This window comes from Mustela nivalis (assembly GCF_964662115.1).
Source record: "Mustela nivalis genome assembly, chromosome: 13".
Lineage (NCBI taxonomy): Eukaryota > Metazoa > Chordata > Mammalia > Carnivora > Mustelidae > Mustela > Mustela nivalis.
In genome coordinates, this window is record NC_139032.1 from 74,258,688 (window position 1) to 74,284,051 (window position 25,364).

Here is a 25,364-nt window from a genome sequence, read left to right on the forward strand (position 1 = left end):
AGCCGCGTCTTTGGCTTCTGCCCCGGCTGCCCGCTCTGTCTACAGTCACCGGCTCTCTGGACCATCTGATTCTTCTCTGGATGGATGCGGTATCTCCTGGCTCCATCTTGTCCTTGATCTGAGGGTCTCTGTGGCACTTGAAGCGTCATGTCTCCTGCATCTTCTCCACCCTCCATGGCCAGAGCAGGCCGGAGCATACATCTGGAGAGGCCAGACCCAGACGGGAGTCTGTGGCTGTCTGTGAGCTGGGGAAACATGGTATTTTCTGGCTCAGAGAACACAGGGACTCCCTCTCCCTACTCGCTTCCCCTCTGTGCTCCAGCACTTTCTGATGGATGAGGTGTGAGTGGAAAAGTCTCTTTCCAGTGGCGGCTCGTAAAGCAGCCAGTGGTGGTCCTGCTCTGCATGGGGGTGGGAGTCTAGCAGGGGCGGCAGGAGATGGGAAAAGCAGGCTAGACCCACTCCTGCCGGGACTCCAGGGCTCCCTGTTCTCAGCAGATGTCCAGGGAGGCCCAGAGCCCCCATCCAAGAGGGACCAGCTCACCTGAGAAGGGAGAAGCATCTTTTCTCAACTAAGGAAGAGTCTCTGTGTGGATGGGAAACTTGCAAAGCCATTGACACGGAGGCCTCGGGGCCCCGGCTCAGGCAGACATGCAGGAGTTGGTCTGTGGCAGGCTGGTGGGCAGATCATGGTGCGGGGTGGGGGGGGGGTGCCTCGGGGTCCAAGACAGGGACCCCTGACCACTCATGAGGACCAAGAGGAAGACCGATGGGTAGAATGGTACCTGGAATCATCATGGTCTGTAAGCACTCTCTCCTCCCATGAGTGTCTTCAGTGACAACAGCGGCCACTTTGTCCTGATGCTCTTAAGTGGCTTCTCTGCATCATCTTGTGTGGGGAGCCTTGGGGGAGAGGGGACACCTGGGTGACAGGTGAAGTCGGCATCCTCTTCTCACTGGCCCATTGACTTGGGGTGTCACCTCAGGGCAGCACCCATAATCCCATTCATTCATTTATTCAACAGAAGTGATTGAATCCTTATTATATGCTGGGAAGGATGCAAGGCGGGGAGCTGAGTAAATAGACAAAAATCCCCGTCCCCCCCCCCCCCCCCCAGAGCCTGCATTCTTGTGTGCGTGGTGGGGCGACAGATACTGAAAAGAAAAACAGTAAAAATGGAAGGATAAATGGAAAATGGATAAATACAGGCAGGAGAAAGGGGGTTTTGGTTGGGAGGGTTCCCAGGTTAGGTCGTGTGGCGAATTAGAGGTGGCATAGGAGTGACTCTCCTTTGTCACATTGTGTCCTCACGATAGCACTATTAAGCCTATCTTACAGCTGAGAAGACAGGCTCAGATCGACCTCATTCATTCATTCGCTTGATCACTCATTCTTCTAGCTGTTCAACAAATATGCGCTTAGGTTCCAGACTTACCCAGGTCAGCAGTGCTGGCACAGCTGTTGAGTGAATGCCAACGAGCTCACCAAGGGCCTCGTGGAGAAGAAATTCAGTAGCAGTGCCCCCTACCTTCCACCCCTGCCTCACTGTGGGTTAGAACCAGCTGGGGGCTGTGGGCAGGGGCTCTGGTCCTGTTGGTGCGAGTGGGATCCAGGTACAAGATTCTCATGAGCTGCTGAGACTGAGAGCTGCTGCTTTGACAGATAGACCCTGCAGAGTTGCTAAGCCGCAGAGTTGGAATTTGAACCCAGGTCTCTGACCTTCAAGCCCCTTCTCTGCCCAGCGCTGGCGAGACAGCTTTTCAAATAAGAGAGGGCCCACTAAGTGAAAAACAGCCACCCCGGCTAAGAAGGTCCTTTAGTCTGCCATCTGCCTGCAATGTTTGCTGAAGGCCTTTGCCGAGCCAACCCCCGAGGGCTGGGCCGGTGCACAGACCAGGCCAGACAGGCCTGGATAGAACCCAGCTCTGTCCCTTCTCCTGCTGTGTGAGCTTGGGCAAGCGGCCTCACCTTGCTGAGCCTCAGCTGGGATTCATGGAGAGGTCAGGTGAAATGAGATGTTTTAGCCCCAGCACTAGCACGGGGCTGGAACTGTAGGCACTGCATGCATGTTTGTTGAATGAATGAGTGATCGTGATCTTGAAGGAAAAGCGTTGAAGGTCTTGTCCATCTGGTACCATCAATCATCTTGCCTAGTTACCAGTAACGACCCTCCACTAGCCAAGAAGTCTACCAGAACCCTGTTTGCACATTGGGAGGGTGGAATCCTGTGCTGTCCCTGGTCTGACCATCTTGCCTTCTTTCCTTAGAACTGTGCTTCCCAACTGGGGGTGATTTTGCCCCGCTCCCAGCCCAAGCAACAGTTAGCAATGTCTGGAGACGTTTTTGGCCATCACTACTGGGAGAGGGAGGCTCCCAGCTTCTAACAGGTAGAAGCCCGAGATACTTTTAAATATCCTGCAATGGACAGGACAGCCGCCCTTCCCCAGCCAAGACTTACCCAGCCATCATGTCAGTGCCCTCCCCTGGTTTGACCCTCCATGCTCATCTTCATGAGTCTGTCCCTTGATTCTATTCTCCAACACCATCTTCTCCAGGAGCACCGTCCTGGCACCCCCAAGAGAAGTCCCGCCTCCTTCCCCTGGTCCTCCCGCCCACCTGCTCAGCCTTTCTGGGTCTCTGCTCGTTAGGCTGGCAGGACTCTCAGGTGTCCTTGGGGCATTCATCAGCTGTAGCAGGTGCTCACCCTTGTTTCCTTACGGGGGGCTGAACACAGTGCTGGACGCATGCATCTGCCCCGTCCCAGATGCCTCTGCCTATGGCAGACATCATTCATTGGTCTTTCCTGTCAAGCCCTGATGCAGCCTCAGAATCCTTAACACATCGCCCCATGTAGACATGACTCATGGAAGAAAATTGGGACTGCAGTTGAAACTTCCTCTCGGCTCCCTCTTGCAACCCTCCCCCTGCCACAGGCCCTCTTTGTGCCGCCAGAGTTGGCCACTTCCATGCAGAGCCCCTCCCGAGAACCTCTTCCAGATTCCCCTGCTGCTGGGCTGCCCTGGGCTTCTGGAGCCCAGGCCCACTGTTTCCGAGCTCTGCTGTCCAACCCTGCCCCTCCTTCAAGCCTGTTTACAAGGCCACTCCTTCCGGTTGGCTGTCTACACTGTCTTAGCACATCAGTGCTAAGGAGCGCTTCTCCTTCATATGTGTTACCTTCCAGAAGGGAGGGAGTGAGTTTGTTTTACTCACCAGTTTATTCTTTGTGCTTAACGCTTAACACGGGGTCATGTTTGGGGTTCAACAAACCCTAGTTGAATGAACGAATGATTGGTTGAATGAATGAGCCAGACAGACATGGTGGGTTCCTGCCCGTCCTGTCTCAGGTACCCAGTGAGCAGAATTTGGCTCATGGGTCATGATGGACTGTGCTTTTGGATAAACCACCCGTTTCTGAATCCTACAGTTTCTGAGCCGACACAAGGCTTTGAGATGCCAGTGGGGGAAACTGAGGTCCAGAGAGGAGCAGGGACTTGGGCAGTATCATGGAATGAGTCACTCAGCCTCCTGGCCTGTTTCTTCCTCGCTGATCCTTTCTGTCCAGTGGGGTTCTCTGTCCCACTGATGGTCCCCAGTGCACTATGGAGGTGGTTGAGAAGTTTAGGGAGTCTCGTGGGGTGCTCGGCAAGCACGGCGAGTTCCGTTTTACTGCCGAGGAAGCAGTTCACACGCTGAGGTCAAGCGGGAGTCCAGCTAAGGTCTAGGCACACATTGCTCCCCAGACTCCCAGGTACAAACAGGACCCCCACCCCCACCCCCACGCTCCCTGCCCGAAGCCCAGATAGCATCCCGGCCAACAGAGAGACTGTCTGCAGCCACCGTGAGGTGATGTCTGGTTTCTCCTTGCGCATTGTAAGCAATGATTAATCTGGCTCCCAAACCAAAATATAGACCGAGTTCTATTATAAACACGGGTCCTGTGGAGACCCGCCTGCCAGGCCGCCAGAGGCCCCTTACAGACTCTGTGGTCCCTGGAGCTCCCTGGAAGCACCAGCCCTCCCCTAGTATCCGCCAGGCACCCATCACACAGGGGCAAATCACAGCCCGTGGGTCCACCTTGCGGTTAGCACTCACCCCGTAATTGCTGGGGCCCAGGAGAAGATCATGGTTTGGATTCTTCCAGGTCCTGGGGCCCTGTCATTTGAAGCTATTTGGATGGCCCCAGCTTGGTAAACACTGCTAAGGTACTTCCAGGGAGCACAGGAACCTCCCCCCACGCTCCCCCCACGCCGTGGTCGTGCTCAGCCTCTCCTGCTCTCAGCCAGCCAGGAGAAGTGGGTCATTCACAGCAACCTGCAAGGACCTTTAGGGTCTACTGATTGGGACAGACCTAGGAATCATGGCCGTTGGACAAAGCACAGCCTGGGGTGAGGTGGGGTGGGGTGGGGGTGGTGTCAGGAGTCCCGGGGAACAGTCTTGGCCATAACTTGCTAAGGAACCTTGCATAAGTCCCTTCCCCCTGGTAAGTCTGTCTAATGAGAAAAGTGGTCGGATCGATGGTGCAGGTCCCCTCCAACTCAGATACTCCAGGGTTCCGTGTGATGGTCCTCAGTTCCAGTAATCCCCATAGTGACCCATATGCTCTGTCTTGGGGAAGAAGGTGTGTAAGGGGGTCTCTCCCTACGTGGCTCTGTGTCCTTCTAGGTGGGTCTTGGCCCTCAATATGTATGTGTTATCCCATGATTGGGTGGTTAGGCTTTAGAGATTGGAGTCATAGCTTGGCCTTGCCCCTGAGAAGCTGTGTGGGCTCAGGGAAGTCTCTTTACCTCTCTGAGCCTCCGTTTCCTCGTCTACATGTGTGCATGGTCATACCAGCCTGCTAGTGGTGATGGCAGGGAGTTGATGAGCTGATGTATTTATTTAAGGCTCTAGTACCAGGCCAGGCAAAGGACAGGCCTGTGTCCCTATCCCCGAAGATCATGCATTTCTTTTTTTTCTGTGCCCTGAGTAAAGGGTTTACTTCAAATCTTCTGGGATCTCCCTGGCAACGCTTCTCTGTGGGAGCATTGGTTTCCAGCAGATTTCTTCCTGACTGCAGGTGAAGCCAAAGGAGCTGGTGATGCTCAGGGGCTCCGTGGTCCCCTTTCTTGGTTCTCTGGGGATTCTCCCCCCATTATTCCATCAGCTTTTGGAAGCAACTCCAGGCGGGTTGAGAATGGCAGAGTGAGGCTCAGAGAGGGCGATTGCCTGGGCGGAGTCACACAGCCTGAGCTCAAGGCTCAGTTTTGCTCTTTGTGGGAAAGGCTTTGCTTATTCTTCCTCGTGTGCAAGTTTCAAGTGGAGAAAGGATAAGAAAGACGATTACGTGTGTCCTATCACGACACATCCCTGCTCAAAATCCTCTTGTGGGTTGCTGCCATGCTCCGGTCTTATGTGCTCTGGCTTCTGGCTTCTGCTTAACCACCCGCCCCTCTCCACCTCACCCCTCACTCATTCTGCTCCCATCGTGGAGGCCCCAGTCTTCGTCCAACCCCCTCGAGAGGGTTTTTGCCTCAGGACTTCTGCACCTACTGTTCCCTTTGGTAGGAATGCCTTTCCCCAGAGAGCCAGCGCACCGCCTCACGTCATTGGTCCCAGTTGCAGCCACACACCCCTCCCCCCAACAACACAGCCTCTTTCTGTCCTCTGACTCTGCTCACTTTTCTTCGTAGTGCTGGTCCCTGCCCCACCGTCACTGTTTTTCCAAAATTGTAGTTTTTAATCACAGCAGAAACCACACAACATACAATTTACTATCTTAACTGTGTTTAAGGTTATAGGTCAGTAGTGCTAAGCACATTCACATCATGGTGCAAAAGGCATCCCCAGAACTTTCCAATCTTGCAAAACTGAAACTCTACATGCCCCCGCCCCAAATTCCCTTTGCCCACTTCCCCCAGACATTATCTTTTTTATTTGTTTGTTTTTACAATCCCCTTAATTAGACTGTCAACTCCATTAAGGCTAAAGGATGTTGTCTTCTCACTCATCCCAGGCCTGGAATGGAGCTGGCACATACAAGTTCAGTAAGTGTTTGTTGAATGAATGAATGAAGTATGAAGGTCGCAATGGTGACAGCAGCAGGTCTCGACAGGGCCCCTGAATTCAATGGTACTGGGCTGGGTGCTTTACACACGTTATATCATGTGATCCGTGTGCCATTCCTTTTGTTTTCATTTACAAAAGAGGAAACCAAGGCTCAGTGAGGTGACGGCAGTGGCGTCAGATCATACAGCCCTCCAGGAGTGAAGCAGGATAGTTCCAGATTAGCCTGACCTGAGAGCTCTTAGCCACTCCACATGCAAGCCCCTGGCTATGGCCTAGGCTTCCGTCGGCTCCTGGGGGAAAAGAACTCGCTGCCCCCCACCCCAGGTAGAAGTCGTGCCCAAGTCCCATTGCCTCAATCTCTCAGGCCCCGCGTGTGAGGTGTAATCGTCTCGCCAAGCCGTCCCGAGGCGTGAGTAGGTGCAGAAGGAATGCTTGTAAACCCCCCAGAGCTCTTGGATCCAACCGACGCTGCTGTTTATAATTACGACTCCTGCTTCCTGGGGGCCTGCGGGGGGTGCTGAGTGCGTGTGCCTGTGTGTGTTCGTGGATGTGCGTGAACGCTTACTGTGCCCGGGATGTCAGCCAGGCTCTTGGTGTGGCCTTGGGTGTCAGAAGGACCCGGCGGCGAGCCGGAGCCCAGTGCTTCTTAGCGATGGGACTTGGAGCAAGCTCTCTGAGACTCTGTTTTCTCCTCTGAAAAGTGCAGTTGATAATCCGGACCTTCCCCTGTACCCCCACCCGCACCTTATCAGGCTGGCGTAGGGGCTAGAGGGGCTTGTGCAGGCGTGGGCTCAGGTCAACAGCTGTGCACAGAGGGGATCTACAGGCATCGTCTTGTTTATCGCTGTCCAGGGGAGCTTTTTGTAAACTCTGGAGTCCTCGAACACCAAGCCGAGGGGGACTGGGAGGGCTTGTGTCCTCAGCTGAGGTCCAGGGTAGGGTAGAAGCCCACCAGCGTTGCACGGTAGGTGAGGGGCGGTGTCTGAGCCAAGCCCTGGGCTCTCTGTGCCAGGGGGTCTGACGGAGCTCTGGGTGGCTGATTTGTCTAAACTGCAAGTCCCTGCCCGGTCTTAGCTCACAGCTGCCCTGGGGTGATGGAAGTTTGAAGTCCCGGGTTTCCCTTTGGAGAGCCCCTAAGTCTTAGGAAATGATAGCTCTGGTGGTGGTCCCTGGGGCCGTGAGTAAGCCCACACTGGTTGGATTCTCTTGACCTAGAGACCTGGTGGTTGGGCCATGGCGATAGAGGGTCAGGGGTGGTACTGGCTGGTGGCCAGAGTCCTTCCCAGTCTGGCATTTGGGTGGCCTCTTCCTCCCTGAGATGGGACCTGGGACCAGTGGGAGGAAGGGAGGCCCTACCTGTGGTTCCCGTATTTGGTCGGTATGTGTGAGATCTTTCCTGATAGGGGGTTTATGAGTAAGGGCAGGCCTTGACACAGATCCCAGCAGCACACGGTGGTTGCGCGTATCCCAGACCTGAAGGTCCTCATGGGCCCACCCATCCATGGAGAACTCGCTCTACCCCGGCTGGCTTTGGATGGGCTCAGCCCTGTCTGGATTTGGAAGGAATGGTTGGGATACAGCGTCACTCTCCCCTGGGGAGCTGTCTCCCAGTTCTGCTCACAAAGCCCGCAGGAGGAGGGAACCACCGTCCCGGATAGCTTCTGTCTGAGCACCCTTGGTGGCATCCTGCTAGCCTGTATGTATCCATTCAGCGGGCGGGCAGCAAGCACGCATACTCCACCCCTGCTGTGCACAGAGCAGACAGTGCTGAAAAGGCAGGTGGGGCGACTGGGCCTCTGCCATCTGATCTGCAGGCCCAGATGCCTTCCTGGCCTGATGCCCTTTCTTCCCCCCTACTCCACCCTCCTCCCCCACCAGGGACACAAGGGCTATCCTGGACCAGCGGGGCACCCCGGAGAACAGGTGAGGGCCACAGCCTCAGCCCTTCCCTGCTTACACTCCCCCTTCCCTGCTCCCTGCCCCGCTCCACCCCTGTCTGACCCTGGCCTCCTCCCTGGGCCCTGTTCCATGAGTGAGCCCCAGAACCAGGCAGCTCTGCCTCCCATGGGCAGCCTCCCCACCGCGCCCCACTCTCCCACAGCCGCCTCAACCAAGAGGAGCTGGAGTCCGCGCCGAGCCGGCGTTGGCACGAGGCACTCGACCGCAGCCAGAGCCCGTGAATAGCCGGCCTGTTCCCGGCGCTGTTAGGGGATATTATGCATGCCGCCGTGGGGTTTGCAGGAATTTGGGCTCTCCTGGCCCAAGTCAAACAGCAGCCCCTGCCAGCGTGGGAGAGCCAGCCAGGGCTCCTCAGAGCCTTCTCAGTCCTGGGCGGCCAGCGCAGGACGCTTGTCCTTCTGAGCTGGTCTGACCGGTTTCGCAGAGGGGTGGGCTGGGGGCTCAGCAGGCTGGTGGCTTCCCCTTCCCCCACATTCGGCTCATATTCCTGCCCTTGTCTTTGTCCACTGTGAGTCAGCCCCCGCCCCGCAGCGGCCCCCAGACCCAGAGAATGGCAAGGTCTCCCCTTTCCTTATGTTTCTCCTTGTTCTTTTGCAGGGGCAGCCAGGACCTGAGGGCAGCCCAGGGGCCAAAGGTTACCCTGGCAGGCAGGTGCAGTATATGGCTTCTGGAAGCTCGGTGGCCGTGGTGGTGTGGAGATGGCCACGGGTGCCCCCCAGGCAGAGGGAGGCAGCAGGCTGGGGGCCAAGGAGCTGTCCCCACCGGGTGGGCCCCGAAGGAAGTGCTATTCAGGGGGTTGGACCGAGGAACCCTCTCTTCGAGGGCATGAGGGTACAGGATGCTGAGAAAGGGAGCTGGGGCTGGGGGGGTGGGGCCTTAGAGGCTCCTCCCACTCAGCTCTCAGCTCCCCACCCCCCCCCATCGACTCCCCCTGGGACTCTGGGGCAGAGTGGGGTCCTCAGTGTAAAGACTGCAGGTCTAGTGCCACTCCCTTTCTACAGAAGGCGCCGCTGAGGCCCCAAGGAGGCAAGACTTGCCCTAGGTTGCGGGCAGCAGAGAGAACGTTCCCCTATGTCCTTGCCCCTCTGCCTCTTGTGTTTCAGGGGTTACCAGGACCAGTAGGAGACCCTGGCCCAAAAGGCAGCCGGGTAAGTGGGCCTTGACAAGTGCCACTCAGGTTGGGGCCCTGGCGGTGGGGGGTGCTTTCCCTGTCGGCCCAGCTGGCCTGCCGAGGAGTGAGGTGTGCAGGGTCTCTCTCCAGTGTCTGGCACCTTTGCCCTCCCACCTGAGTGCTTTCTGGAGAGCCGGGGGCAGCAGGGTGGGCAGGTGATGGGGAACCTTGAGCCAGGAGTGCCAGGTGGACTGGGCAGCAAAGATTCTGCTGGGTGCTGAGCGGTCCAGCCGCCATGGTCAGGTGTTTCCTTCCCGTGTCCCCTAGCACATCGCAAGTGCTAGGGAACTTAAGTCGGGGCTCCTTCGTCTGCCATTAGAATCCTCAGACACCTCTTTCCTGCTTCTCTCCCGACCCTTTGTAGAGAGCAGGGGAGGCTGATGGGGGATATGGCTCAGGTCCGGAGGCTGAGGGAGCATCAGCTCTCCCTCTGAGGAGCAAACCCTGAGTAGCCGGCAGCCTCAGTTTGCCCATCTTTACTATGGGAGTGACGTCCGTTGCTACCTCTAGCATGGTTATGGGGCTACCAGGAGTTTGGAAGCATATACTGCTGAAGAGGGGCTCCCAAGTGGGCTGTGGGTGGTGGAGAAGATTCTGGGTGCATCAGATGACGGTAGATGGAGTTCGAAAGAGGTGGTGGAATGCCCTTGTCCCCGCACAAGGAAACTGGGTTCCTGGTGGGGAGCTGACAGCTGCTGTTCACTCTGCGTGCCTCAGGTGGAGCTGGGACAGGGACCCAGGTGTCCCAAGGACCAGACTTTCTGCCTCTCAGAGAGCGCTCAGCAAGTGGGTCACACAGCTCTCGGTCAGGCCAGGTCAGGTGTGACGTGTCCTCCACTCCCGAGCCAAAGCTATTTATGGCCACAGTCTGGGCCTTGATCCCTGCAGCTGACATGTGGCTGTTAGAGCGTCTTGGAGGTGGGCAAAGAGGTGGGCGGGCAAGTTCCTCAGGACGTGATGATGTCAGTGGTGACGTCATGCGGGGACCTAGGGCGGCTCCTGTCCTGTATCCAGCTGTTCCCACGAGCTGTGGCCCCAGAGGCCTGCTGCTGACATCTGGGGCTGCTCGCTGTTTGCCATGCGGATGGCATCTTGAGATCACATGTGGGCCAGACTTGGTCTGGGGGCAGCGCCCTCCTCTCTGGGTCACGAGGCCCCGCACAGCCTGGGGGAGCTGGGAGGGCTGCAGCCAGCACCAGCCTCATCACTGGGAAGGTGGTAGAACGCAGGCTTTGGAATTAGGGCCACGGACGTTGAGACCGGCTGTGCCCTTATCCAGCTGCGGGATGGCAGGCAAGTTGCTGGACCTCTCAGAGCCCATTTTTCTCATCTGTAAATCTGGGCTAGAAGCCCTGGCTGGCAGGATCAGTAAATGTTCCTCGTTACAGGGACGGCTGTTTTCACCAGGGATGCCGAGGAGGCTCAGTGACCTCTCGTCTTACTAGAGAAGGAGAGATGCGCTGCTTGTTTGCTGGCGGGAGGCTGTGCAACCGAGGGGTTAGGAGGCCTGCCGGGGAGTCCGATGGCTTGGATTCCAATACCAGTTCTATCGTGCTCCAGCCCTGTGGCCCTGGGCAAGTCACTCCACTCCTGGGCCTAAACGTTCTCACCTTTACAGGGGGCTGACTGATAATACCCTGCTTCCGGGGCTGTAGGGAGGACACAGTTGATGCTTGTGTGGACGCAAAGTCCTGAGAACCGGGCCTGGCATGTGGTTTGTGCTCAGGAAATGTTAACTTTTGGGAGCGTTATTATGAAAGCGTTCCACAAACATCTAGAGAGCACAGATAACACTAGGTGCTCGGGGTTAGTCCTTGGCCTTGGGGACATCCCAGGCTAATGAGGACCTGAAATATGGACCCAGATTATAGAAGATACATGGGAGAAAGTGGTGAATCTTATTAGTGGGGGAGCAACAATAGTGTACAGGTGGAGGGAAGGGATGGGTTCTGCTTGCCGGAGGCGAGGGCTTCGGAGCCCAGCTTGGAAGGGGTGGCTGTGCCTTCGCTGAGCTGGGAAGGGCATGCCCGGTGGAGGCCACAACTTGGAGGCAGAAAGTCAGGTGCATCTGAGGGCAGGGGGCTCCCAGCTGTGCCCCGACTCCTTGTGCCACTTTCTCTCCAGGACCTGGGTTTCCTGGTCAGTGTGGACGGCCAGCCTGCAGTGTCACCGGGTGGGTTGAAGGCAGTGGTGTACGTGTGCCCGAGGGGAAGCCGCGTCTCCTGCTGGCGCTCAGGCAGCTGTGGGTGAATGGGAGCCCCATTTCCAGGGCCTTTGGCAGCCTAGGAGAAGGCACCATGGAAGCCACGGGCACCCGGCAGGGTCCCTCGGAGCGAGTGGAACCTAGTATCCCTCTAATCCAGCCGAGAGCTTCCTTCCTGCAGGTCCAGGAGCCCCGGCGTGGGGCGGGCATCCCCCCCAAGAGTGCCCGCGCCCTTCCCTGGCGTGAGCGTATGTGCCTTTGGACTACATCGTGGAAGCCAGCACCATGCAGTCCATGGGCATATACACTTGCCTCAAGGCCTGTGTCATCGAGGAGCCACCAGAGCCACCGCTGCCACCAGCGAGGAAGAGGAGCCTGGACGTGGGAGGGCAGCGAGGGGCACGGGGACGGGTCGGGCCAGCCACACCCTGCCACTCGGTCCCTCTGACCCCCCACCTGCTCTTTCCTAGGGCTACATTGGACTCCCAGGGCTCTTCGGCCTGCCAGGGTCTGATGGAGAACGAGTGAGTAGGCTTTCTTTGTTTACCTTCTGCCCACCTACCCACCCCTTCTGCCTGGAGAAGTCCGGGAGTCCCTCCCAGAGGAGGTGCCCTTGAGTTGAATAGGAGTCGGCCAAGGGGTCAAGGCTGACCGCTTCCAGACAGAAGAGAGCTTGGAGGGGGCACGTGGGCGAAGTGACGTGGGCGCTCACGACCCAGGTCAGGAAGGGGACTCGATTCTGAGAGCATGGACAGTTGCCTCCCAGCCTGAGCCTGTCTTTGGGAACTCAGCTCGTAACCTCATCAACAAGCTGAATAGAGAGGACCTTGAGAGAGCGCCTGCTGCATACCAGGGACCCTGGGTGCTCTCCTGGGCGTTTCCTCAGTTCAGGTCCATGAAGGTCCCAGTCCTGTAGAGTGGAAGCACCATCCATGTGATGGGCACGTAACTGACAGCGACTGTGTGTGACCTGCTCCCTGAGCCCTCTGGGACTTCTTCTTATGGGTGGCTCTGGGGCTGGTTTGGGGCAGCACTGGTTGTCCCTTGTGGAATCTCCTCCTGACCTCTTCCCTGTCTCTCCCCTACAGGGCCTGCCTGGTGTTCCTGGCAAGAGGGGCAAGATGGGTAGGCCGGTAAAGATTTTCCGTGTCTATTATGCAGACTCTATGGGTGAATCTGACGTCCCAGGGGCCACACACCCCCCCAACCCCGTGCCCTTGCGTCCTGGGTGTTCTCTGCTTCTGTCCGCTGGGCCGTTGCTCTGCTCTGAGTGTGTGGGCCAGCATGTGGGGCTTTCTGGGCCTCATGTTCTGCTATCAGGACACTGACCAGTGGCTGTCTGGCTGGAGCTGGGGCCTGCCATGGTTCTGGGCCCCTGTGGGATGGCTCTTCTGTGTGTGTGTGTGTGTGTGTGTGTGTGTGCAGTCCTGTGTCTAGGGTCTTCTGTTGTCTGGGCCAGTGGTGTCTGTGGGCCTGTTTGGACTGGGGAATCATGGTTAGACCTGGGTCTGGGCTCCTCTCTCTCAGAAAACCCTCAGTCTCTGTGTTGTCTCGGGGTGGCCATAGTCACATGTGCACCTGCCAGGCCAGAAGCTGGTGGGCATGTGAGCAGGTCCACAGTGGGTGTGACCCCCAAGAGAGGCTGGCTGTAACCCCTGGTTCACTGGCTTTGCCCATGACTCTCCGGCGTGGCAGGAATTGCTTTCCTCCTGCTTGGTCACCTGCAGGGCAGGAAGAGAAAGCCAAGGCACAGAGAGGTTAAGTCACTTGCCCCCAGTTTCACAGTCAATAAGGAAGCCAGGATTCTAGCACTGCCATCCACCTCCAGGGCCTCTAACCTCAATGGTGGATCAAGAGCTCAGATTCACTGGCTGCCAATAAGGTTGTAGACACACGTGCCCCAGAGTCTTCACCTGCTGGGTGAGACATTAATTCCGATGCGCTCATTTCTCACAAGGGGAAGCTGAGGCTTCCCCTGCAGTGGTATGTATAGTGTCCTTGCTGCCAGCAGAGGGAGACCCCAGACTATAACAGAGGCATATTTCTTTCAGGCCTGAATGCCGTTGGTGGCTTAAGGTCCCATGTGGTCGTCCGCAGGTTAATCCCTGGACTTGGAAGCACTGTCCACTTGGGATCTGGGCTTCCCTTTGCTGATGGTTGATGAAGAAGGGTCTGTGAGGAGGTTGGAATCTGAGAGGAATCTGGAGGGGGGCCAGGAGCACTCAGCAGTGCCCAGAAAGGGGCTTGTCTGTGATTCTGGGGTTGACACGAGTGACCAGGGGCATCTTACCTATTGTAGTGTATGGATCTGGGCCTTGTGGGGCCCAAGCTCCAGGTCCTGGTCTCAAGGACCAGAGGGGCACCTCATCCTCAGACTAGACCTTTTGGGCCCAACAGCCCCTCTGTGTCTGGTGGACTAACACCTGAGACCTGGATCTGGGCAAGGAGGAGCACCTAATGCTTCTTTCAGGGCAAGGACCTTGCATCTCTAAGGGCTGGGCTGGTGTCTGGATCTGCTCCTCAAGCCAAGAGACCTTGGGCAAGGAGATCCATCCAACCAATCATCTACCCATCCATCCATTCTTCCATCTCTCTGTCCATCCTGTGAATATTGAGCATAGCCTGTGGGCCAGGCACTATACTTAGTGCTGAGCACTGGGCAATACAAAGTTCCCATTTTCATGGACAGATAGACAATGAACAAGGGAAGGAGCGATGAGTGAATGAATGTCAGATGGTGCTGAGCATTAATACAGAGTGGTGAAGGGAGACAGTGAGTGCTTGGGGTAAAGACTATTAGGTGAGTTGATCCAAGAATCCTCCTCGCTTCTTGAGAAACCTTAATGAGGGGAGAATGAGAGCCCTGTGGCTATCTGTGGAAGAACTTTCTGGGTTGAGGAGATAGTAGGTGCAAAGGCCCTGGGGCATTATTGGCTCAAAGCCCCTGAATTGCAGTGCAGTTTTCCCTTATGAGAAATGAGGATAATAGCTCCTAGCTCATGGGGTCATTCTGCTTGTCACATAGTAAGCACTGGTAAATCGGTTATTCCTGTTTGTAGTTTCATGGATGCAGGAGGCTGTCTGTGCTGTATCACTTCGAGCCCGTGGCTTCACCTCTCTGGACCTGTTTTTCCAAAGGCTAAATTGCAGAGGAGGGGCAGTTGACTTCCTTAGCTGATCTCAGCTGGGCCCTGTCCCCTCACCCAGGTCTGCCTCCCAGGCCACCCATGTGGGATTTGCTCAGACTCTATCCTGGGATGCTGCCAGACCGCCGGGCATTGCCACTTTACAGAGGAGGAGGTGGAGGCTCGGGGGCTGGGGGGGGGGGCGGTGAGTGACATGGCCAAGGTTCTTGAAGCTTCCCAGGGTCATTTTTGGGTTGAAATGCAGCAGCCAGAGCTTTCGCCTCGCCCCGGAGTGTAGCTATTGAGTGAATGGGTCCAGAGTCTCCTGAGCATGGAGGAGGGAAGCACCCGGAAAACCCGGGCATGATGGCTTCTTCTCCACCCTGCTGCCCCAGGACCATCCACAGGGCCAAGTCCCCCTTTCTCCTCCTCCCAGTGGTCTCTTCATCTGCCTTCTCCCTGCCATGTACTTGTTTGCTCCTTGCAGCTGAAGGCCAAGGAGCTGAAGGCTGAAGGCACAAGCTGCTTGTGCCCAGGAAGGCAGCACCTGCTCGCTCTGAGGGGCTGGGCGCCATTTTGCTATCTGTGCATCAGATGAGGCCGCTCATTCATTTTTCGTTCAACAAAAATTTACCGGGCACCTACCAGGGGCCGGGTGCTGGGGATGGCACTGGTAGCCAAAACATACCCCCCCAAAGCAACATTTATGGAGGCCTTTTACCTGCATGGCATCTGAACTACGTATGATTCTCTCACTGCTTCTCCGAGGTGAGATTGGCTACACCTGTTTTCCAGCCTTGGCAACCAAGTCTCAGTCAAAGCCATCTGCTCTGACGCCCTCTGGGGGCCTCACCGGTCTCGAACCCCCGTAGCTGACGATTCATTTCTGCTTTCTTGCTCCTTGCCTTTCACTTCCTAGGATTCTGCCCTGTCCTTCATGATGGCACTGTGGTGTCAGGCATTGGGGGTAGGGGAAGAACCCCCCTTCTTCAGCAAAACAGTGCTGGGGCCAATAGTGCCCCCAAGAGCCGTGAAAGTCCCCTTGACCTGGTCCAGCTGCCATGGTCAGCAGATGGGCAGGGTCTGCACTGGATATGATTTGATGGTGCATGGAGCAGGACCACCTGTCACCGAGTCCCTCTGGCTTTGTCTCTGCCCCTGCCAGGCCTCAGTCTGCAATGACCTTGGGCCCCATGTTCTCTAAGTGATCTTTGGGGCCATCCCCCTGTTGCCAGTGCTCCCAAGCCCTTGATCTGGCTGGTGGACTGAGGGGCAGGGGGTGTTCCTTCTGCAAGTGTCCTCTTGTCAAAGCTTTGGGTCAGGCGATTTTTAGGCTTTTATTAACAAGAGGAAATGTCGGGAGAATGAGCCGAATTCCCTTATGCCAGATCGCAGCTGGCCTCATTTCTGGCAGGGCTGGTGATGATTTTGCTGTAGCTCATCTCTCTCCAGCAAGCAGAACTTTAGGCTCGGGCACATGGCCTCCTTAGCATCAGGTCGGGAAGGAGGGTGTGTGGGAACCCTGAAGGAGACACTAGAGGTCAGAGCCTGTCAGAGCTGTGGAAACTTTTTAGTGATGAGCTGGCCTGACCTCTCTGTCAGAAAAGCAGACAGGGCTCAGAGAAGCCAGTAATTTGGCTGAAATCACACAGCAAGTTGATGGCAGTGTTAGGACCCAACCCCGGACCGTTAGTTGCTTTCTGCCTTTCACTTCTCTCTGCACTTCTATCTTTAGCTCCAAAGGAAAGTTTAGGCTAACGCTCTCATCTCCTCACGCCTGCTAGAATGAAAAGTGTTGTGGTTTTCTGAGGAGGGGTCTGGATATAAGATGTTACAGACTTGGCTGGAGCTGAAGGGGTTTCTCCTGGGCTGTCCTGGCTTGTTCTGGGCATGGCACAGTGAGGCTCGCAGCTCAGACAAGGGTCCCTCTCAGGAGTTAGGAAGACGTTGTGGTGAATCGTGTTGCTGGACGGGCGCTGTGTGAACTCACTGTCAAGCCCGCTGGAATGCCTGGGATGGCCAGCCATAGCTCACAGCGTGTCTCGTGGCCTCTGGCCGGGCCTGCAAGGCTGGTCTTGTGTAGCAAGTCAGGCTGGCAGACACCCAAGCTTATAGCTGGAAAGGCCCAACCGTGGTTCTCAGTCCTTGGGTGTGTGTCTCAGAGACAACTGGGACTTGCCCAAGGCCACATGCCCATCAGGGATGGGAAGAGCGTCTACCATGGTGCCTTTGGGTTTGAGGGCCTTTTCCGATTCTCATACTGTGGGGAACAGGGAGCAAAGTGACAGAGGCCTCATGTTTCCAGGTGGGGAGACTGAGGCCAAGAGAGATGAAAGTATTTTGCTGTGGCAATGCTGTGTGTGTTGGGAGGGTGTTGTGTGGTCCTCAGTGTCTCATACTTGAGCTTGAGCTGCCCGGGTCAACTGGTGACTCTGGGGTCCTGGCAAGAACTTGACCTACTTGTCTCCTTCTTGTTCTCTGACGTGACTATTCTTAGATGGGCTCCCTAGTGGATTCCAAAAGGGCAGGGCGAAAACATGCTCAGCAGTGTGACCTCAAGGGGTCTTTTCATGTCAGCACACTTGAAGTGCACACGTGTTCTAGAAAGGACTACAACCGGCTGCAAGTGCAGCAGGAGGGATGCAGATTAGGCTTGCCCCAGCATTTCCTGTCTGTGGAGAATCTCAGCACTGTAAAGAGGCCCCCTAGATCATTCTACAGGCTCTTCCAGGAGATTATTCTGTATTCCTCCTGTTGAGGCAAACCAGAGCGAGTGCGCCCTGGCTCCGTAGAGCGTGCTGGGCTGCGTGCGGCCCAGCTCTGCTAGCGGAGCTGGCAGGACGGACCATGTCATAGGTCAGGGAGCTGAGCCTTTGAGGCATTAGCAGTACTGCTGATCCCGTAGGCTTCATGCCTCCTCTGCCTCTCCAGCCCACCTTCCGGAGCAGATGGATGGGGTAGACACTGCCTGGAGGCACGGGAGTGCCTAAGGTGACCCTCAGCAACCTCCTCGGACCTTGGCATCCCGCTGTGGTTGTGACAAGGACCACCCTTTCTTCATGTGTGTTCCTGAACTGCCGTAGCTAAGACAGGATTTGGAGTCCTGTCCTGGCGCCTGATTCTGCCTCCTCCTGGGCCTTGTTCTGCTCAAAGTACAAGGCGTCCAGTTCCCCGGGGGCCCCGACCTGGGGAAGTGGAGACACCACGTGGCTGGGGCCCCAGCAGGGCGCCGAGCTCATTCCTTGGGCCTCGGGCCAGCCTGTTGCAGCCAGGAGCTCAGGCCTGCGGAGGAAGGTCCCACTGCCTGCCGAGCTGGGACTGCACTCCATGCACAAGGAGATACAGCCAGACAGAGGGAACCAGAGTGGGAGGAAAGTGGGGCCACACTTCTAGCTTGGCGGCCTGCCTCTCTGAGATCCAGAAGGGCCCAGCATCGGGGCCCTGGGGCAAGTGCCAGAAATGACCTCTGTGTCCAGTGATGGAGGGATGACACAGGCTAGCCGGTGATGGGCCCTTGTGCACGCTCTGGGCCTCAGTCTCCCCACTGGTGCAACAAGGTATGGATTGTCAAGAACACCTAGGGTCTTCCCGTCTTCGACATTGTTCCAGTCACAGATTTGTCCTCCCTTTGCTCCAACCATTACGCTCCTAATTACTCGTCTCACTGGGCTGGTGGGGTTTGCTCTTGTCTGTCTTTGTCCTTACCCTGCTGTTCTCAGCCACTGGCTATCTTTGGGCTTCTTTTGTCTGCACAAGTGCCTTCCTTTGGGATTTTGACCTTTCTGATGGTCTCTCTCTCACTTATAACCCGGAGATGTGCTTTCACATTGCTGCTGTCCGCAAGGGACGCCTCCGCTCACCCTGTTTGTGTGCTACGTCGTAGAGCAGAGCAAACTGCGGCTCGGAGGGGCCCGTGGATGGTGGAGCCAGGACGGGTGCTGGACGGCCCTGCTTCCAAGGCTTCATGGGGGAGGCTGGCCTGGCAGCGGCGGCTGAGGGGAGTCCTCCGGCCAGCCTGAAGTGGGCTCTGAGTGCAGACCTGTGGGCTTGGCACCTGCCTGGTAGCTGCTTTGGGAGAGTATATTGGACTTTGCAGCCAGGAGGTGTGCCTGGGTGGTGGTGTCAAGGTCTCCGTCTTGCCCCAGGCTGGGTGGCATTCCTGTGTGTAGGGGAAGAGGATCCTTCCTTCTAGACCTTGTCTAGGGATTGGGACAGGGGCTCTTAGAGAACGCCAGCCTGACCAGGGCAATGGGTCAAGGGAGGGTCTGCCCAAGGTCATACAGCCCGTCTGGAGGTGAGCCAGAGCTAGTCTCCAGACGCTGGACTTGGCGAGCTGAGGACAGACTTCCTGAGTCCTGCCCTTCATGGGCCATGTGGAGTTGGCTGGGTGCCTGGCCGGATAGCATTGTCCTTGTCCTCTGATGGATGGTCCTCCTCTTCTGCCAGGGCCCTAACACTGGCCTCCAGAGGTGAAGGCAGAAAGGCAATGCCTTCAGAATTCTCCTCTGACTACAGCCCAGCTGATATCTCTGGCCCTAGAAGGGGAAAGGGTCTCGCTTACAGCTTGACAGAGAGGGGCTGAATTTGGGAGAGGCTAAATTTGCCAGGGTGAGAGGAATCTTAGACAGGATCAAATGTACTCCCACAAAGGTTTGACCTGGAGATGGGCCTTCAGATGCATACACACACACACACACACACACGCCACTCTCTGCAACCGGCTAAAGACACATTCTAGCAGCTTCTACCGGCCATGATCTGCCTGTGTGCAGCTCATACCAACTTGACGGAGTTCAGAGAGGTGGGGACCTGGGTTCAGCTCTGCCACAGACTTGCTTTTCTTTTTGGTTTTGCCCTAGCCTTAGCCAAGTGACATCGCCTCTCCAAGCCTCACTTTCCCCATCGGTTAAATGGGACTGATAACCTTTCCCTCAAGGGTAGATGTCAAAGGCAAATGAAGTTTTGCATGCCAAGGGACTGTCTTGGTCCAAATCTCATTATTCTGTCCTCATGCCATCCGTCCTTCGGGTGTCTGAACAAAGCCACACCTCCTCCAGGATGAATGCCAGCCCTTGGCCTTCTGATTCAGGGGACCTCCCCAACAGAGAAGGGGTCCGAGGAGGATAGAACAGCTGGACAGGGCAAGGACAAAGGCCTGGGTGCACACACATTTCAGGATCTCTTTGCTCAGCCAGGACAGACGTTGTCATTGGTTTGGGGTTTGTCCTTAGGTTTAATCTAGTCCCTGGGTCCCCCCAGCTGTGTTAGAAACCAGGCACAACTGACCTTCTGTGAGGAATCTTTCTTTACTGAGCGGCTCAGGCATCCATTTGGTCAGAGAAACATGTGCTGTGTTTTTTATTAAATTTCCCTGGAAAAACAATGATGTGAATTCAAGCAGGGGAGAAGAACAGGTTTCCCTAAATTCCAAGTTTGAGGATTTCCTTTTCCTTTTGAAGTGAAACGAAGTTGCCCCCTACTCCTACGCTGGTCCCCGGAGGTGTCCCCACAGCTGATGTTATTCCAGCTGCCTGTGTCCCCAGAGAGGGTGGAGTGGGGTCCGGGGTGGGATGAAAGGGTCGGACCAGCTTGGGCCGGGTGGCCTGGCCTCTCTCAGGGCTGCTGAAACGTCCCTCTGCCAGTGGTGCGGAGAGTCACCAACCGTGTGACCTTGTGTAACCTTGACATTTATCCTTCCAGAGTCCCTCTTTATCTGTAAAAATGGGGATTGTGATTGCATAGGGTGGTTTTTGAAGAGCACGTCATAGCCGCAGAAGGTCTGAGCTCCAAGGTGCTGCAGAGGCCTTCCCTCCCCCGACTAGTGGGGAAACCGAGGCCTACGGGGGAAAGGGATGTCCTTAAAACACTTCGCAAGTCAGCTACTGGCTCAGGCCTGGACTCCGCTTCCTGACCTCAGTTCTCATCCTTCCCGCCTCCTCGGTTCGGGTCTCAGATTTGGGGGTGGGCATTTCCATGCGACCGAGTCAGACGCTCACTTCTCAGAGTCTATGTCAGTAAGAAAAGGGCTCTCTGGCTGTGGGCTCCTCCCCAGGACCCAGTCCCTGAGAAATTCTTCATGTGGGGGTGTTTGTGGAGGACACTGCGTTACTAGGGACCCTGTCGCCTGTCCAGGTCCCAGAACCCAGGAGTGAGACTGCATGGACATGTCGTGTGTGCCCGCGGGGGTTCGGATGGAAGCCACCCCGCAGGTATAAATGCTAATCCACAGACGTTTCTTCTCTCTTATGCCTTTAGGGGTTTCCTGGAGACTTTGGGGAAAGGGGTCCTCCTGGACTGGATGGGAACCCTGTAAGTATTTCCAGTGGTGGGGAACAGGAAAGAGATTCCAAGCTTTGGGGTCAGGCAGAATGGGTCAGATCCCAGCCACACCACCTGTAAACCCGAGGCTGCTGTCCACTGTGGGTGTCCTGAGCTCCCACCCCAGGGAAGCCCCCCTCCCTAGGCCCACTGAGACTCTGTTCTCAAAGCCCCAGCCCGTGCCGCATCCACAAGGACTCAGGAAGGTTCTGGGTCACTCCCCACTGGGGAAGCCGGGCTACTAGCATCTTATAAAGCATCAGCAGTGTTTATGGGACAGAAGCGCCCTGGGGGAGCAGATGGTTTGCAGGCCCTGTGTGGAAGGGAGAGCGGAGTTCTAAAGAAATGTGCAACACTGGCATGTTTATAGGGTTTGTAAATAATCAGAGGCCTGTCATTGAGGAGCCAGGTCAGCCTGCCCTGAGGTGCTGAGCCCGCCTCTCCCTTCCTGTTCCAAGCTCAGGCTCAGGCGGGAGAGGGAGTGTGTTCCCTGTCCCAGGGGAGCAGACTAAGTTGAAAGCTCTTTGGAACACCTGCCGTGCTCCCCCATCTCTCTCTGGGCCTTCCCACCTAAGCAGCTGTGGCCAGCTGTGCTTTCTGTCGAGGTGACGGCTGGATCCACGATCAGCCCACGATCAGGATGTAAGAATTTCAATTCCACAGATGCCCTCTGAGCCTGACCCCGCTTGGGCTCACCCCACCTCCCCTGGGGGCTCCAGCCCTGGTCTCAGAGCCAGGAGGACTCGGGTTTGATTCCTACTGTGTCGCTTGGACACATCAGTTCCCTTCTCCAAATCTCAGTTTCCCTCTCTGTAAATCCAGGGGTTGGAATGCCGGCCCCAGAGGGCTCGTGTAAGAAGGAAATGAGAGGGGGTGGGAAGGTGGTGGGCTCACAATAGGTGTTCCTGGGATGGGGCCCTTGTAAGCAGTCGGTCACAGCGGGGACATCGAGGGTCCTCGAGGAGCTAATGGCTGTCTATCCGGTCCGTCGTACAGGCAGAGTGAGATGTGTGAGTCGAGGGCGCCGGGTGCTGTGGAGGAGGGATAGAGGAGCAGGGAGACTCCTGGGGAGGGTGATGTTGGATTGAGGTGAGCAGAGAAGGGAAAGGACATTCCATGTGGAGGAAAGGCCACCCGCGAAGGCACGGAGGCGAGAAATCGGAGCCTCTCCTTCGGTGTGATGTTATCCCCAAAGCCAGCTTGGGGATGGGGCAGCGGTGTCTTTGTCCTCAGTCCTGGGGGAGCAGAAAGGGGGCTGATGAGCGGCCCCAGCGTGGCCATGCAGTTGCTGAGTGACCTTGGACACATCGCCTCCCTCATGTAAAGCCAAGGCTGGTTCTCCCCTCCTCTTCTCGGTGGCTGTAGTGATAGCCTCCTGTCTGGAGGGGGCTGACAATTCCCACTGATAATCAGCATTTCTAGAACATTGTTCCCCCCCACCCACCCCCGTTTGCAGCCCTATCCCCTGACTCCCAGGCAAGAGCCCTCTCCAGCATCTGGGAGGCAGGGACCGGACAGCCTCCTTCGGTGATGCCGGGCTTCTCTTAAGTGCCCCAGCACCTCCTGGCTGGAAGAGGAAGAGAGGCCAGCCCCGTGGCTCTCAGCTTGGAACTGAGCCACTGTGTTCTTTCCTTGCACTTGACCTGGGGCCCGCCATGAAACTCTTGAACCTCAGTGTTGCCATCTGTAAAGTGAAGGTGAAACGAGACGTGGGCCAGACACCCAGTACGTCTTTATTGTCAGGATCAGGATTCTGCCTCTTCCTTTACACTTGATCTGGAAACCCAGGCTCCCCATTTTACAGATGTGGAAAGCTGAGAGCAGAAGGGGGAAGGGTCTTGTCCAAATTTCAGGCCAGGCTCCAAGATTTGCTAATCAGGCACAAGGAATGGTTGGCTCCAAAGGATCCCACCTGGTGCCCACAGGGGGATAAAGTGGAGGGAGCAGCCTGGGAGGGAGACAGGGCAAGTAACCGCTTTGCTCTCTTCCTATCTGCAGGGAGAACTAGGCCTGCCAGGGCCCCGAGGAGTCCCCGGCCTCATTGTAAGTACACAGATGCCTGGTGGCGGGGGTGAGAGGCAGCGATGAGTCTTGGTGGAGAGGTCCCTCTCTCATCAAACGCCCAGAGGAGCGGGGGGGAGCAGAACCTGTCACTCTGGCCAAGGGGGCAGAGGGAGGAAAGTCCTGCTGTGTGTCCTCAGGTGGATTGCCCACCTTCTCTGAGCCGCTTTCTTCATTAGTGAAATGGAGACAGGTACGTGGAGCGTGATGTGCTTTCACACCTGCTGCCTGTGTGTCGCACTACAAGGAGGTCTAGGCGGGGGATGGGACGTCTGTTCACAGGTGAGGTGCTTCCGGTCCAGAGGAAGGACGCAGCTGGCCAAGGAGCTGAGGCTTTGGGTCATGTCAGGCCGGTCTTCCTCATCCTTTCCTTCGAAGCACTGACTCTGGAGCCAGACCCCCTGAGTTCAAGTCACAGATCTGCCCCGTCCTAACTGTTTGAAGTTGCTTACTCTCTCTGAGCCTTAGTTTGTCGTCTGTAAAATGGGGATGGTGATAGAGGACTCTGGGGGATCCTGTGAGGCTTAATCGAGGACTAACATGTACAGTCGTTGGCCCAGGGTCTAGCATTTAGTAATCATATAATGATTCATTATATGAATCACAGGGAAGTGGGAGGCAGGCTGACCTCTGACTCCATCCAGATTGGGGTAGGCCTTGTGGAGTGTTCCAGGAGCCAAAACCAGGGCCTCCTGCTGGGCCCTTGGAGTGGGACCTTGACCTTGGGAGCCCTTGAGAGGTCCAGGCCTGGGAAAGGACTCTGGGAGTTCTCCCCAGGGTTCCACGCCCCCTTTGCCCTGTTCTCTGGTCATTCCTCATGGGGCTTGAGTCTGGAGAGGCCATGGAGGGACCTAAGTAGGCTCTTGCCTACTTTGACAAATGGGCTGCCAGCCTTGGCTATTCCAGCAACCGTGGCATGAAATTCTGGCCAGAGGGAGGCTGGAGAAGGCCCCAGGGGCGTTCAGGGGCCCCATCGTTCAGGGGAGGCCAGGCCTGGTAAGAGGCCCCACAGGTCCCCAGTGGCAACATGCTCATGGTCGAGCAGATGAGTGCAGAACCCGAGCGGGGTAGGGGCTGAGGGTCCAGACCTCCCGGGTGTGCAGCCGAGCCTCACCTCGCCTCCTGCTGGCTCTGTGTTCTTCGGCTCTGGCCTCATTCCTTGAGCCTCAGGGAACCCCTCCATGGGATGAGATCAGCGTACCCACCATTGTGAGGACCGCATATACACACTGTCCACTGCAGTCCCGCGGCCACGGGGGCCAGTCCGTGCAACCAGACCACCTGGGTTCAGAGCCTAGCTCGACTGCTGGTTACAGTCAGACTCCGAGCAAATTTCTTAACCTCTCCATGTCTCACTTTCTTTATCTGTACAACGGGGATCATTGTAGTACCTGCCTTAGACTTCAGTTGTGAAGATTTAAAGACGCTGGTGCATATAAAGTGCTTCGCACATAGCAAGAATCCAGGAAGTGCTAGTTCCCATAATAATAGTCATTGTTAGTTCACACACACACACACACACACACGCATGTGTTATGCATAGTAACAGTCCTCTGGGGTGCTATGTGGAGACAGATTTCAGAGTCACCTTGGAACTTAGTGAGGGCAGCAAAGTGTCCCTCTAGAAGTCATGCATTTGTGAACCCTGATGTCCATTCAGCAGGGCTTAGCTGGGCATCTTCTTTGGCACAAGGCACTGACCCAGATGCTTTGGAAAAGGAGTATCTGCAAGGAGAGGTAGAGAACCCCAGTTGATGAGGACCCCCAAAGTCTTGTCCTGCCTCCTCTAAGCTCACACGGATGCCTTCTGGAATATCCTGGTCACATGGTGATGACAGTCGAGCTCGAACAGCCTGGTGTTGGACGCCCTTTCCTGGGGGAGCCCAGGCCACTCTCTGGAGTTGTGTCCTGAGCCCCAGTCATTCCCCTGCCCCTGGGAGAGGCCGTTCGCGATGAAAAGATGGCAGCTCTCTGTCCTTGCCAAGGCTCCATGTTCTCAGTTCCCAAAGCTGACCGGAAGGGATGTTGACGCATCCCCACTTTCGTCACTGGCACACGTTTCTCTTCGTCATTGTCTAGTGGCCACTAGGTTGGGTCCTGAGAGGAGCAAGAGTATCCTTTGTCTGAGTGAACACAGGTTCTAGAGGCTGAGACGATGCCCTTGGCCTTCCTGACTCTTTACAAAGCTCTTCCCCACCTGGGCCCTCCCCTTTGCTTTCCCCAGCGAGGGTTGCCAGAGGAAATAACAACATGCCGGATGAAATTTGGATTTCAGATGCAATATTTAGAATGCAGTTTACACTAAAGTATCCTTCGGTGCTTATCTGGCGTTGGAATTTAGCGGGGCAGACCTTATTTTCATTGGCTCGATTGGGCAGCCCTATTCACGGGATCTTTTAGGAGAATCCCATTGGGCAGATGGGAAAGCTGAGGCCCTGGTCAAGATCACTCACAAGGCGGGACAGGATGGAGGCAGGACCA

At 56.3% G+C, this 25,364-nt stretch overlaps 1 protein-coding gene across 5 annotated transcripts in view; it reads left to right on the forward strand.

Annotated features, from left to right (window-relative positions):
* COL27A1 (collagen type XXVII alpha 1 chain) overlaps nt 1-25,364 on the forward strand; it is a 135,045-nt gene that overhangs the window by 37,716 nt on the left and 71,965 nt on the right. For all 5 annotated transcript variants that reach the window (XM_082697050.1, XM_082697049.1, XM_082697051.1 and 2 more), the window contains 7 exons: nt 7,925-7,969; nt 8,603-8,656; nt 9,109-9,153; nt 11,850-11,903; nt 12,468-12,512; nt 20,760-20,813; nt 22,821-22,865. In XM_082697050.1, the coding sequence (XP_082553176.1) occupies nt 7,925-7,969; nt 8,603-8,656; nt 9,109-9,153; nt 11,850-11,903; nt 12,468-12,512; nt 20,760-20,813; nt 22,821-22,865 (342 nt within the window). The remainder of the gene's footprint in view (nt 1-7,924; nt 7,970-8,602; nt 8,657-9,108; nt 9,154-11,849; nt 11,904-12,467; nt 12,513-20,759; nt 20,814-22,820; nt 22,866-25,364) is intronic.